Source organism: Dufourea novaeangliae, unplaced genomic scaffold (assembly GCF_001272555.1).
Source record: "Dufourea novaeangliae isolate 0120121106 unplaced genomic scaffold, ASM127255v1 scaffold170, whole genome shotgun sequence".
Taxonomy (NCBI): domain Eukaryota; kingdom Metazoa; phylum Arthropoda; class Insecta; order Hymenoptera; family Halictidae; genus Dufourea; species Dufourea novaeangliae.
This window is the reverse complement of record NW_015374081.1, coordinates 374,648-389,433: the sequence shown is the minus strand read 5'-3', so window position 1 is coordinate 389,433 and position 14,786 is coordinate 374,648. Positions and strand designations below refer to the sequence as shown.

At 47.8% G+C, this 14,786-nt stretch overlaps 1 protein-coding gene across 1 annotated transcript in view; it reads right to left on the bottom strand.

Moving 5' to 3' along the window:
* Positions 1-6,996: 6,996 nt before the first annotated feature.
* The window catches only part of LOC107190704 (lipoma HMGIC fusion partner-like), an 11,974-nt gene continuing 4,184 nt past the window's right edge, over positions 6,997-14,786 (bottom strand). The window contains exons 2-5 of the mRNA XM_015579552.1: positions 12,820-12,938; positions 10,090-10,265; positions 7,607-7,705; positions 6,997-7,130 (exon numbers count right to left, since the gene is read on the bottom strand). Of these exons, the coding sequence (XP_015435038.1) occupies positions 6,997-7,130; positions 7,607-7,705; positions 10,090-10,265; positions 12,820-12,938 (528 nt within the window). The remainder of the gene's footprint in view (positions 7,131-7,606; positions 7,706-10,089; positions 10,266-12,819; positions 12,939-14,786) is intronic.

Sequence of the window (14,786 nt, the reverse complement as noted above, 5' to 3'; positions counted from 1 at the left end):
TCGAGTAGCTAACATTCGCCGACAAATTACCAAGAACGACCGTTCCTTTCGCGAAACGTTCTCGTGTTCCGGGCTTCACCTCGCGTCACGAACGCGTTCCCGATCATCCAAGATAGCCGTTCTCCCTCCGCCCAGATTCATCCGCGTCCTTTTTCTCGCGGCCTCGTCGTTTCTTGTCGCGTGGGCGACCTTTTTTTGTATGTGCCTGATATGGATTCGCCTCGACTCGTTGCTTCGTTCACGGACGATCGATGTCGTTTCTCCACAGTTGTCGGCGGAGACATTTATCATCGCGGCAAAGAGAAACTCGACGCGTCGATATCTCGTAGCGGCGAGTGTATCGTCGCTCAAAGGTAGCGTTGATTCGGTTGACGCGCGGTGCTTGACTGGGTACGATAAGCCGAGAGCGAAAACGGGCGTCGCATCGCGTCGAGCCATCTAGATTCCCGCGACCGCCTCAATTAGCAATTAGGTTCGCCATACGGAATGATAACGAGACGACTGGTTTCGAGGTCACGATACCAATTTCACGGCACGGCTGTTTGCAAATTAAAGCTGGAAGAAAGTACGAAAATCGATCGCTCCAAACTTCGTTGTTTCGACGGAATTGGCTGGTTTACTTACCTGCGCTCTTCTCGTTTTCCGCATCCGTAAAGGCGCTGAAATATTCATACTTCGAGCAAATCGAAACGATCTTGACAGGAAAACGTAGGGAAATGCATATAATATGACTAAATCTATGTGGATCGCATGAACGATTCATCGACGGGAAACACGATTACGGCCGAAAATCTACAAAGAGGACCCTTCCGTTACCCGCAAAAAAGTTCCACTATTCGCGAAAAAGGCTAAAAAGGACGATGAATCTAGTTCCCTTTGAAATCGTCCAAGATCCGTTCCACGACCAGGTGGAGGAAAATCTCGAGTCCGACCCGCCTTCCGAAAGCGTAGAATTTTTCTAGTTTAGTACTCGAGGAAACGTTGAGAGTGAAATGAACATTCCGCGAAGATTCTCTTCGGTAGCTTGAAAATCGATTGCACGCCGAGGCGCATACTGCAAAGTTGAAATTCGCGCTAACTACGGAAACGTTCGTTAGCCCGCAATGTTTGTTCCTGGCATTGAATGCTCCCCGCAAAACGAATTCCAATTAAACGCATTCCATAAAAACCAAACAAGAAAAGTAAATAGAAATAAAAGTGAATAGCTGCCTTGGTCCCGAAGCGAGGAACGCAGACCGCTTCCGATAAATTTCAAAGCCGGTGGATCATATAAAAATAAACGGAAGAATACTTACGTATTTCCGTGGAAATCGCATAGTTCGCCAAACAGCCACACTCCTTCAAGGGTCAATTGATTTCGTCTGGTCCGGATCGAGTGTCCATAATTTTTTCGATAGAAAAAACGCATCGTTGCGAACAGATCCACGGTCGCTGCTCCACTGGATGTGTGCTCGTCGCTCATTCATAAATTGCAGATGTTTGACGTCGCCCGTGCGACCTACAAAGGTTTCGAAAACCCAATAGATGGTAGATTCGATGCGCGATACGCCACACGATACACAATACTGCATTGGGAAACGTTTACGGGAAAGTCAAGTTTAGGGTTACCGAGGTTCTATTCAATGGGAACTGACATTGCGCGAGTTGCGAAGGCACGATCGTAGGAGGAAACAAAATGAATCTCAACAAATTCTTTCGTTTAGTTCAGTTCAGTTTTATTATAAAATATAATAATGATACGTAACATTTACGCCACGTCGAATATTCACCTACTATACATATGTACGTATGTGTATGTGTGTGTGTGTGGGTAGGTGTGTGTTCGGTATGTACAGTCGTTGAAGAGTTACGGAAGTGGAAGGATACGGGAGCGCGCAGGAAACGTTTATCACCGACATTCGCAAAATTCGCGTCCCTTTCGACGGGGTACGTTACCCTAAACTTCAAGGCATAAAGAAACGCTGGCCCGTTTGCGCAGATGCGGATAATAATTTTAAGGAGCTTTCCCAAAGTTACGCGTAACCCGATGATCGGTCGATCATCACGCATGCGAAATCCTGCTCCGAAGGAACGCTTTTTCACATTTTTCGAACGCAAACGGTGAAACACAGCGACACTGTAAAAAAATTCAGCTACTTTTGCATCGAATGGCGTTCAGAGGACGGGGAATAAACGGGAGGCAGGTAATAATTAGTAAACTCGACGCGTCGACAGGGTTGATTTTCATTGAAAAAATATTGTCGGATTTCGCTGCATCGACGCGATACAATTAAACAGGCCTCGCGCGGAGTCAAATAAAATTTATTCCCGCGATCCGATCGTGCGCCCGTCATTATTATTTACACGGATACTATTTTCTCTGGCCGCGCAATAACGAGTGTATCGGTCAACGCGACGCGCAACGCAGCGTAATCGATACGAACGAACCGCAGCAACGATCCACCACCGGGACCACCTCGAATCCTTTCTCGCAATCGACGGTTCGACGATGCGTTCGATGTCGCGATCATGTTTTCGTGAACGGTCTCCGAATTCTGTCTCCGATTGGTAGCCGCTATTCCGATCCGTCGTGTTTACGCCCGCGTATAACGTCGCGCCGGTCGATTACACGGTGCAACGGCGTGCAATACAGACGGAAGGTAATTTACTAAACTTTGCCTTCAACGATGCATCCGGACAACGCTTTCGAGGCAGCGTTCGCTATTTTTTTCTTTTTTTCGTCGCGTCGCCGAGAGAACAGCAATTTCCATGCAAATAGGGAACAAAGGGTCGTGGATGGTTAGAAATTCATCGGTCTCTCGGAGCATCGAATACTGGGACGAAAGCAAAGTTTACGGAAACGAACGGTCGAGCAGAGCCAATCGCGATTTCGCGTTCGTTCGATTCCAAATCGTCGTCGTCGTCGTCGTCGTCGTCGTCGTCGTCGTCGTCGTCGTCGTCGTCGTCGAAAAGGGAATAGCCGTTTTCCTGTCAGGCGCACGACAAATGTTGCGCGCTTCACAGCGAACATTCTAATTAGATGTCGTTTCCTTTTCAACCCCCGACGGCATCTTTCATCGAGCCGTGCCAAACCTCGGCCACGGGGGGCCAGCTTGTAATTGCGACGCGAATCATTAGGACGCATTCAACGCGATTTCTGCTTACGATTCTTCCTCGTTGTCGGTTCATGCAAACGTCTCTCGAAACTGTCGAAGCCGTAAAACGTGTCGCGCTTCGATCGCTCGAGCGAACGAGATTCACAAACTGCCCGACGAAACTGCGAATCGTCGTCTCTACCGGGAACCGATGCCAACACAAATACGTATTATACATACCAGAAATTCCACGTCGGAAATTAGGTATAACCAACAAGAATGCCAAATACGGCAGACAATTCGACCCCGTCTCGTCGAGTTTCCTGCCAATTCCTCGAACAGACTTCTGGGTAGGTTAAAACATATTCCCGCAACAGGTCTGCACCGCCGAAATCGACTAGGACTCGATCGTGGCACTGCCATCTCCGACAGGAGAAACCGAAAAACCACGAATACCTACCGGAAAGAACATGTAGGTACCTAATTCACGTCCGAATATCGCCGCGAATCTCTGGTTTTCCGACGTGTGCGATACAGTCGCCGCTGTTCGACATCGGTGGAAATGATCATCGGAGATGACCCGGGAATACTTTCCTGGAACGCGGAGAAACGTTGAAAGAGACAACGGAGAACAATGGATAAAAGAAACTTACGAGCACCAGAAACGGAAAGCTGTGAAAGACTATGAAATGAAAGTACAGGAAGTCGACCGTCACAACTTTCGCTGCGAGTGCCATTTAGTCGTACACCACGCCGGGGACAAAAAACACGAAATCGATTCCATTCGCATCGGATCGAGTCCGAAGAAACGGACGCAACTCGCTCATGATTCGAATTGTATTCGGAACTCGATATCACGGTTTTCGAGACCGATATCGTAGTCAAACCACTGTTACTTCAATCCTTTCAACCCTGTATAGTATGTACTTTTCCGAATAACTATCCACTTCCCGCAATAGAAAACGCGTTAGACTAAACATCTTTCCACTTTCGATCGTATATTAAACTATTTTAATTTTCCATTGAAAAAACTACCAAGATGTTGACAGTTTCTCGATTTCGATAACAATGTGACGCCAGAGTGAAAAGTCACGACATACAACACGTTTACAGCACACACTGGTATGTATGGTATGTATATGAGCCCTTAGTCTACATACGGTGAACGTTTCGTCATGTATTTTATATTTCATATAGGAGTTCGCAGTCGCGGAAAGATTAAACGATTGCTCGAATTGCGCACAACCCTTTAAAATACCGTACCCAGCGTTCCTCGCGGAAAACTTGATTGTTCTTCCATAAGAAGTAAAAGATCGACGAATTTTGAAATAGACTACTTGGTACGAGTTGAACACAAAACATGAAATCGGTATCGCGGTTTTTAGTGATTTTTACAATGCTTTCAGCGACGAAACTTTTCGTTTTCCACCTTGGCCAACTTTTATTTCGCCCTGGTCGCAACGTTCTTTTCTCGGTCGTCCATCGACAAAACCATACAACGAATTCGATATCGCGTGTACGTAACTATCGGCGATGCGAAGCGACGCGACGGGTTGAAATCGGATCGACCGAATAAGCATTCCCGAAGTATCGTTGGTGCGTGCAACTAGAACGAACTTCTCGGCCCTCTCGATTGCTCGAACAACGCGCGCGGAGTTTACCCGGACAATGCGGATATGCCTTCGCGGATCGTGTTCTCGTTCCACGTTCGAAAATCAATCACGAGAGTCGACGTACCCAGCTATTCCGCGCTATTATTCGAACCCGACTCGCGTGTCTAACTTTATCTGCGAGCAATCGTTTAATTAGTATTCACCGATGAACGAAGAGCGAAAGGGACAAACGCGTAATTATTATACGCGAACGCGCATTGCACAGACGAAATGCTTGGGAAAATCTACCGTCGAAATACTTGGTACGTGCAATTTCGAAGTTTGCACTTTTGGGCAAGCGTCGAGTGTAACAATTGGCTTCCCAAGAAACGGAAGGGGTCTGAGTTACAGGTAAAATTGCGAAACGGAATGCCAGATTTGGTCTTTACCGCGGGAAAGTCCGGAGGTTTGATTTTCTGAACGAACAGTAAATTCAAAGCGGGCATTTCTTGCTGAAACTATTCGAAGCGTCTCGCCGCGGCGTTGTAAAATGCGAAGCAAGAACACCGCGTAGTTCGGTTTCCTATCGCTCGACTGCTCCTTCGCTTTCTACGGGGTTCCCGACAAACATCGGATCCAAACGTTGGATTCGCTGAACGAGATTACGTTATAACATTTCCGTGCACACGATTCTAAGGATGAGTCGAGTGCGGGAAAATGCGGAGCAATGAGTGCCCCACCGTGAAACAAAGGGAAACTATGGGTCGACACCGGAAAAGATGCCAGGATCTTGTCGCGTCGCTCGAAACGTGGAATGCATGGGAATATTTGGCAGGCAAAGCGATGCACCCGAAATAACGAAACCTCGTTCTCTCTCTCTCTCTCTCTCTCCGTCTCTCCTTTTCATTTTCTTTTAATCTCTACCTATCTATCGTATCGAGTTCGATCGCGTTCATTCCCGTCCAGGACCGTGTTCGAATACCTTTTCCGTGTTCCGAGTCTGGTCACGGCTATCTGTATTTACGAAACGTGCCTGTACACTCTACCACGTGTTCGATTCTCACGATCTGCTGGGTCGAGTCGAGCGAAGAAACAGAAAACTCACTGTCCAAACGATACCGATCGCGTTTCATAGCTGCGTGCTCAATTTTTCAGAATGAAAAATCGCGTGGTCCAACATAACCCATTTAAATCATGACAGTTCGTCTTGGTCTGTCCAATTTCCGGACCCGTGTTGGGGGGTCATTGGCACTCTTTCACGCATGAAACACGCGCATTTGATCTTTTTCCTAATCGAATCTACCCTCGCTACGAAGTCGGGTACATAACTCGTAACGCAAGACAATTCGCGTGTGCGGGCATAGACGAGATACACGAATAGACCTAACATGCAATGTAATTTTCCGTTCCATACTTCGGGGGCGTCAGAAGCCCCCGTGCCATTTCAGTTTTCCATTCCTTCCTGTGCGTTATCACGGTGTCGAACGTAGTTCCTGAAATCGGAAACTTTTATGTAGAGGTGCGTTCGAACCGGCATGATTTTCATGGAACACCAACTCCCGGAAGATGTTAGGTCTATTCTTATATCTCGTCTGTGGTACGAGTTACGAACGACGTTTCCTTTCCGTTTCGTTGTCGATTAGGGAATCGCAGTCGATCCGATCGGGATTTGCTCGAATTTCAATCGCGAATCTTTGCATCGAGTAAAAAGAATTCACGATAACGTAGAAACGTCGAACGATTGAAACTGCATGCCTGTTTTCTCGTTTTACGATTAAGGATTTCATCGCGTGGCAAGCGATCGAAAAGCGCGAAGACGGTGTTGCGTTGTTTGTTTAGGTCTGTAACGGGAGTTAGAAATTTCCGTGTGAAGGAGACGGCGGAACAGCTCGTGGAACGGTGACACGTGCCGTGGCGAAAAACCACACACGGCGGGAATTTGTTGGCTTGTACGAACGAGCACTCGCTCCTCTCCGTGTCACGACGATACATCGATATTCGTGAATTTCAAAAGAACATTTCGAAGAAATCTTCCGTTCGATCTCTGCGTTACGCTACACATGTAAACGTTCATCTATTTAGTAGATAGTAACGACGAACAGGAACGGGAGCCGTGTACCGTGCGGTCAATCACGTGGACGCAACCCCTCGCGATTTTACGATTTCACGATTTCACGATTTCACGATTTCACGACTTCGCGATTTCGCCACCCAACGGCGACGCTGCTCGTCTCGATCCACGATCGCCAGGATCAGCAAACGGTCACGAACGACAGAGTGGTCGTTTTCGGCGAGGCGTACGCGTGAATCGATTGCGAGTATCTCGATTGTCAAATGCGCAGAGGGTCGGTGTGCGGGTTGGATGGTTTGTGTCGCGCGGCACAGAAACTCAGCCCGAAGCACAGCATCAGCAACGCCACGGAGCCCACCAGCAGGTGGCTCGACCAGGACACCGAACACTTTCCTGAAACAGATGCGACGCGTCCGTCAACGAATCGTTTCGCGACGCGCTTCTTCGACTCGACCGAAGAAATTTGCGAATCCGGGGGATATCACGGTACATAGATATCGAAAACGCCGGAATATAAAGAAAATCCCGGTACGATTTTCCCTAGCACGAATCCGCGAAGGAACAACGCCCACCTGATGCAAACGGTAAGATTGTTCGTTGAAAAGACGGTCGATCCGTTGACCCGACACATTCCATGCTTTGTTAGTCTCGAGAATACTCTCGTTCAACATCGACAAACGCGATCGCGGCAGTGAATCGCGTACGACGACCTTCGTATCTCGCAGTGAAAAATGTCCGTGTCGTCGTTAACTATTCATATACAGGTAGTACCGTGATCGATAATATTTGTTTTCCCGTTCGCCGAGATGCATCCCAAGCATTTCCGGGAAAACAACTCGACGGAGAACGCTGGCGCGTTTGATACTCACCGAGATTGTACACGTTAGCGCCCTTCCCGCAAGATTCCCGTACCTCTCTGTTGTCCCATCCTATGGGATACATCACCAGGCCACCGCATATCATCACTGCTGTAACGAGAAAATTACGACACGGTCGTTATTAGCGGGTCGAGTCCCGCGTCTTTCTATCCTCGCCGAATCGCTGAAATTCCGGACATTCTTCGCATCTCCGATACCCCTTTGGCAATCGAGCCGGTGATCCGATCCTCGTTTCGGTTTACGCAAACCCAACTGATCGACCCTGGAATCCACGGGTAACCGCGTAATTTCCCCTATTCTGTCCCTAGTCTCTCCTTCTATCTGCATCTCTCTTCTTCTTCTTCTTCTCTCTCTCTCTCTCTCTCTCTCTCTCTCTTTCTCTCTCTCCACCTCGTCGTTTCCTTGCATGCTCCGTTTTCACGACAAGCGTTATAAACATGTCACTGTTGGGCCCCGTTTGGGTAATGTTCCAGCGAATAGTTTCGAAAGATTCTTTGGAAATACGTGATAGGCGATGATTAAAAAGTTAAAACGATAGTAGATCGAAACACGTTATTACCATATACAGGACATGGAGATCATTCGGGAGATGAAATTTTTTTCCGACGAATTCATGGGGCATCTGAAGAACGGAGTACATACAGTGTAATCATTCCCACAAAAATTAATTTATCCGATTTTTCCAACGTATTCTTCGGAAAGTGTTAGTTCGTTGGGAAATGTTTCCACTGGAACCGTACACTAACGCCGACTAGCAGCAACGACGAAATAAATTTTCCCTTCGCGACGCGTTTCACTGTTCCGAAACGATCGCGAGTTATAGCAATTGTAACAACGCACGAATGTAGGTATTTCAGAACGAAGCATTTCCATTAACGGGACGTTATTACGTTTACCGAACTAACAAATAAATTATATTCGATGTGCGGTGGTTCGTGAATTTGTCGAGTAAATAGCCGTTTTAAAAGCGATAAGCCTGGAGCGACGGGAAAGCGAGGGGAGCTACCAGCGACCAACAACGAACGAGAAAATGGATCGTGTCTATACTCTACGTACGAAAGAAGAATGATATTCGAGTAATATCCATTTTCCTGGTGGACTGTTTGCTGTCTAGCTGCGTGTCCCGGGATACGGTGCGGCAGCGCGTCTCTCCGTTACTTTGGAAACAGTAAGGCAACATTCCTATTAACGTTTTCGTCCGGCCTCGTATTTCTCGAACGTTTCGAGGTCGCCGCGGATCTTCGCCCGTATCGAGTCACGATTGCTTCGCTTCCCTTGAAACAAAAAATATATTCCCGAGCTCCGAAACGATACTGCTCCGGCGAGGTAATACCGCGGGATTAAACCATGCTCGGAGAATGGGCAAAGTCTAGAAGGTGCTTAAATTTCAAAGCCGATGGTACACGCGCGCGCGGTTAGCACGAAATTTTATTTTCACTCGTTTCTGGCCGTACCTCTCTAGGCCGTACTTCGCAAGCTGTTACCGCAACACGACCCCCGTCGTTACGACACTGTACGTTACAGAAATTACGAAATCTGTCGTAGAATCGATCGTCCACCTCGCCGTGAAACTTATTTAGAAGTCTGTAATACATCGCCCACTCCAGAACTTGTCATCGAAGTTATTATGAACCTCGCTACATAAATTGTTACGAACCTCGTTGCGGAGTTCATCGCGAATAGCGATTGTAAAGTTTGTAGCGACTTGCTTGTAACTCGCGTCACGTTGCTCTCTATTGCACGAAGTATCAGTCGCAGGTCCGTTTAGACCGGACTTTTCGATCGATCTCCTCGTCGCCGGACAAACAGATCCGACCAAATTACGAAAGATGTAAGTAAGAATTTCGCGCGCACCGGTGTATCGTAGCGTTCGTAAGTTGAGAACCAGTCGTGATTCAAACTGTCCGCGACCGTAAAGCTGAATTCACACCGCGATGTGCTCTTGAGGGAACGTTCGATTAGGGCACGGGTGACGAATTGGCGGACCGCTGGCTAAATGTGACCCCATCCCCTATTTCAGAGCTGTTTAGACTTGGCTGTTTAGAGCCAACAGCCATTCCCCACCACCGTCCGCCGTTATCGTGGAGTAACAGAGACAAGAGACACGGCGCGACAGAAAAGAAAGATTAACAGGGATGTTAGGGTCCCCTCCCGAGAATCGCGTGTCGTTTCTCTACCAACCGAGTGCCCTACTTGTCTGCTAAGAAGGACCATAAGAGAACGATCTCCTCCATACCTACATATTTCACTCTTCCGTCTTTATCTTGTTCTTGCGACGAACTGATGGCTCGACAGCCCCACGCAGTAAACTGACCGCGATAAGTATTTGGGAGAAGGGTCCAACCGATGGTGGGGATCGTGTGGTCCTCGGTGGAAAAGACGTTTCTCACCCCTTGATTAGGGCAACGACTCTCGAGCGAACCTTTTTGCGCGATTACAATATCGCGTGGTTGGGCTATTTGGGATATACTCACCAGCCAACAACTGCAAGCTGCCCAACATTCTGGTGTGCTTCGGCGTTCTGAGTATGTGCGGCAGAAAACTGGAGGCAGCGGCCAGCAACGTGAGCGCGCCGATCACCGCAATCGCGACGCCGACTCCCATCGTGACGGTGCTCGCCTGCCACCAAACGCTCGGTATATCCCAAAAACTAAAATCAAATATGTGTCGTCTGCATTGCGAACACGCAAACGCAAGGCGTTCACGTTGAAAACAGTAACGTTCGGAAAACTCCATAAATAATTGAATTTCAACCGCGTGAATGATCTCGGCAGGGGAATCGTAACTTGTGACTCCATATTAAACTGAAACTCGATTACCTGTCTCAACCCCCGCTGATTACTAGGCCCTGGTTAATTTCTCTTCCCGCGACTTTCCCCTCGCAGAGTCAGACGGTGACTTTGCTTCCGAAGCGAAAATCGATACGCGAACGGAGTTTAATCATTTTCTACTTCTACAGTTACAGTTACAGGTATTCTAGCGGTTTGGAGAATTCGATGAAGCGTTCGACTAGCATTTGTCAGACCAGCACAACGACGCGTGCGATCGGACCACAGATCCACCGATCCATCCAGACAACCCGCTACGACGCGCCTGCCGGATGAATCTCTGCTCGAAGTCGTCAGCGATGTTTCACCGTTTTTCAACAACCGCGATTCTCGTCGTTGCCGTAAAATTCGGCCAAACTTTTCACTTTGACTCGCGTTTCAAAGAGCCACGCGGACAAATCGAACGGCATACGTAAAGATCGTTTTTGCGTTGACGGTGTTCGTTGCCGCGCACTCCATTAAAACCGGACCGAACGTGGAAACGCTTCGAGTGAATCGACCGACCGGAAACGAGCACACCGAATAGTGTAGCATTTCCGATGAAATGTAAACATTCCTTGAAAAAGCGCGTCGGCGTGCGTCGCGGATATGGTTCCGGACTACTTTTAATTAACGAGCTCCGAATGCAAAATTCGAACAAGCATGAACAGCGATTTGTTTCGATCTCGCGTGTCGCTTTCTCGTCTCGCCGCGCCTATACGATGGAATCGAAAGTTTTGCACAAACTGTGTAGACTTTTCTGCACAGAAAAATTTCAATTTCTTTTACAACCCTGTACAGAGAATTCGCGTTACACCGGAGCGCGCGCGTCACCTATGAATAAATCGAAACTTCGGACGGACAAAGTTTCTTTCTTTGTTTCTTTCTTCCGGTTACGAAAGGGAAGGAGATCGATTCGTCGTTGCGACTTCTAGACACAGCAGCCGTCGAATGAAAATATACGGTCGCAATCACTGCCAGCGTTCCATGCGTAGTTTCTTTTAGAATTTAAGTCCCCGGTGCAGCTCCGAAACACAAAGTTTTTACGGGAATTTCGGGCTAGTCGATCAACCGTACTCGATTCGCAACTCACACGGCACGGCGTTCAAAGAGACCCCGATATGTACTACGATACGTTTCGTTCGAAATGTACCTACTTCGTTTGTTTTTTCACGATTCTCGAGATGAATTACTCGATGCGAGTTCTAGGCAAAACGCGAATAATCTTCTTCCGTGTCTCGATCAGCTTTGAAGTAACTGCACCAACGGTGGTAATTCGTGGGAAGGAAATGATTGGATAGGGGAAGAAGGCAAATCCAAAGAGGATATCCAAGGGGATATTGGATACAACGATGACTGGTAGACGCGACAAATTATCCCGGGAGCCGAGTGAAACGGTGGCAGTGCCTATCATCGCTACAAGAATAACCGTATTTACCAGGAAATTAAATTGTACGTAACGAGTTTCGCGATCGATCAAGTGCGATCGCGACTCGACGAAGAAATCGTTCCGAACGGAAACAAAGAAAAACAAGCAAATCAGGATACTTGAACGATCCTACGAATTGCGACTGCACAATATCTCGCTACTTTCTTTTTAATAAACTGTCCGTTAACTGCTGGCAGCGGCTCGCGAGGTCGCTTTTTCCAAGTAACCGTACCTACTGTTTTGCGCAACCCTCATTCCTGCGAAATTTATTCACGTCCGCACGACACAGAATTTCCGCGGGTCCCGCGTCTTTACCGATCGAAGCTTTCGCTAACGGAAACACGGAAACAGATTTTAATACAGTATCGAACTTTTCGTTGATCGTTCCCGACGCGTCTCGCTTTACTTCCCCACCACGGAACGCCCTATCTTTACGGACGATCAAAAACAGTAGCGCAGAGTTACCTCGAGAACAACGTTACGAAATTTGTAGTCATCTCGATAAACACAGGCTTCGCAAACTTCTTGTTTTCGGAATATAGCCACTTTAAGTTTCCCTAGCCCCGTTACGTCGAAGAACAGCGTCTTATGAGTGAAAACGGGACACACCGGCTATTTTCTAAGTAAAGTCGGAAAATTTGTACCCTTCGGTTGTTCGGGAACAGCAGAGAATGAGTAAGTAATCGCAAGCCACCGAAGTTTGCGTTTCTCCGTTACGTACCGTTGAGTATTCCCTGGCGGTAACTCAACCGAAAAAACCTTAAAATTGCGATGTATCTCGTATGCAGCTCGTATCCATAACCGTTACGATCGTTGCCCGTTGACGAAGGAAAGGACATTCGTTTCTAACCGTGACAATAGATCTACGAGCGGGTCGTCGATCAATTCCGAAAAAGTTAGACAACTTAATTTTAGGAATCTCGGATGCATTTGGTACGCATTTATTCTCGAAATCGTAGGTTACATACCTGGAATACCTGGCGCATTCGTAAACTATTTCGGGAGCTGTATTTGGCGCCCTTATTCGTGGATAGTTGCAGCGCCGAAAGGAACTAAAGTACGCGTCCGCTTTTCCCAACAGTCGTCCCTGAAATGCAAAACACACGCGTGTACAAGGAGACGAGTCTAAAAAGTCGAAACGGCGCGACACAGCTCGGTACGACGCGACGGCTCGAGAGCTTTCACGTTTTGGACCCGTTTTCGAGAATATATACCCTCGAGGGCTCTAGGGCCGCGGCGCGAGGTTAAACGTCGTGCCGAAGTGCATACGTATACCTAGTGATAATTTCGTAGCGGAACCGAACTCGTTCGCGACCGTTGTCAAGCGTTTTCGCTTCAACTACGCTCTTTTAATTCGAATCAACAACTTTTCAACGGCCAACTGAATGCAAAGCGGATCGAATGTCGAGACGAATTATAGAGAATCGCGTGGTTGAGCAATTTGCCGACGTGCGTGTGTACGTGCGTGTATCTTTAGGAAGGTTTCGTTGGTGGAGTTAATGGCGCTCAACCTGGAGGAGACCAGGGGCTGGTTGCTCGCTTTTTCTACAGCGGTTTCGTATTAGAGCTCGATCCTGAGCAAAATCGTTGACCCCGTGCCAACCAGTTTTTTTCTCGAAAGATTAAGATTCGAGACTCGAGTGCAATTGCGCCGCCGCGTTTGTCTCTCGCAACACTCGTCCAACAGCGAAGCGTACGTACCTCGTAGTGGAAGAAGAGATTTAAGGTCGGACAAAATTCACAGGAGAATATCTTTTTCGCGAGGCAAGCGACGAAAGGTTCATCGACGATGATAAATAGGATGTAAAGAAAACTGTTCTTTGGGTAATGCAGGGGATCGACGCACCTGTAGCATCGTCTCCAAAGCGAAAGTGATATCTAGGTGGCATCGATACGTAACTAGGAGAAAAAGGATAAACGAACGAACGAACGATAAAGTGGAAACGCCGATGAACCGTCTGATGCCGAATCGATGGAAGAAACATTTTCGCGTCAGTCGTAGGATAGAAAAACTGAAACTAGTCGTTCGTTGTAAAGAATCGCGTGCGCGGTAGTGTTTCTTCACCAAAAGCTCGAGCACCTCGAACACCTAGAACTGCACGCGCACCATTGAGACGACAGCGAGGCACGGCACAGCACAGCACAGGGTAGCAAATGTAAATTCGCTTATGCATTTATTCATCCCGGTACTCGAGTATTTTCAAAGCCATTCAGAGCCCTCTTCTGCATTTCGCCACTCGAGAAGAGGATAGACACATATACGTTTCGGGGAGACGGGGATTTGCGTCCGATGGTTGACTTCCAAATTATTCATCGACTGTTTTGCGCTCGTTTCTTCCGTTGACTTAACGACGTTTCTCGCGTTAAGAAAACGACAGGACCACGCGTTCGCGGAGCTTTTGGGGAAACTGCAAATTTTTTGGCTTCCCGTATCACGATTAACGAGCAATCGTTACGTTAACACACGAGACACAAAGGTGGACACGTCCGTGAGAGACTAGCTATATTTCGTAAACTGTAAACTAGTTTACAGTTAACGAAACCGTTCGATGGAACTCGCTGAAATTTCTCCGGTTCTTTTTGGAAAGCAGATTTCAGAGTGGTTGGCGAAAGCTTCCTTTCCCGTTAGCCGAATCGACCGGTTCTGCTTGCTTTCCGTCCCATTGAGGCACGATGCCGGATCTCGATGGGAGATCCGGTTAACGCCGAGACTCAGCCAGGGGAAGAAGAGTTAGATCGGCCCGGTAACGTCGAACGGTTCCCGTGAGTTTCAAACTTGTGCTCCCAACAACGTTCGACTCGTCGACAACTCGAATCAGTCCTCCTGTATGCGGTACCTCTTCGTCTGTTCGCCTCGAGCGTTTCACTTCTGTTCACTCGACACACGAGTCTTCCCGCCATCGTTCGTAACGAACCGTGACCCTCGATATTTTTA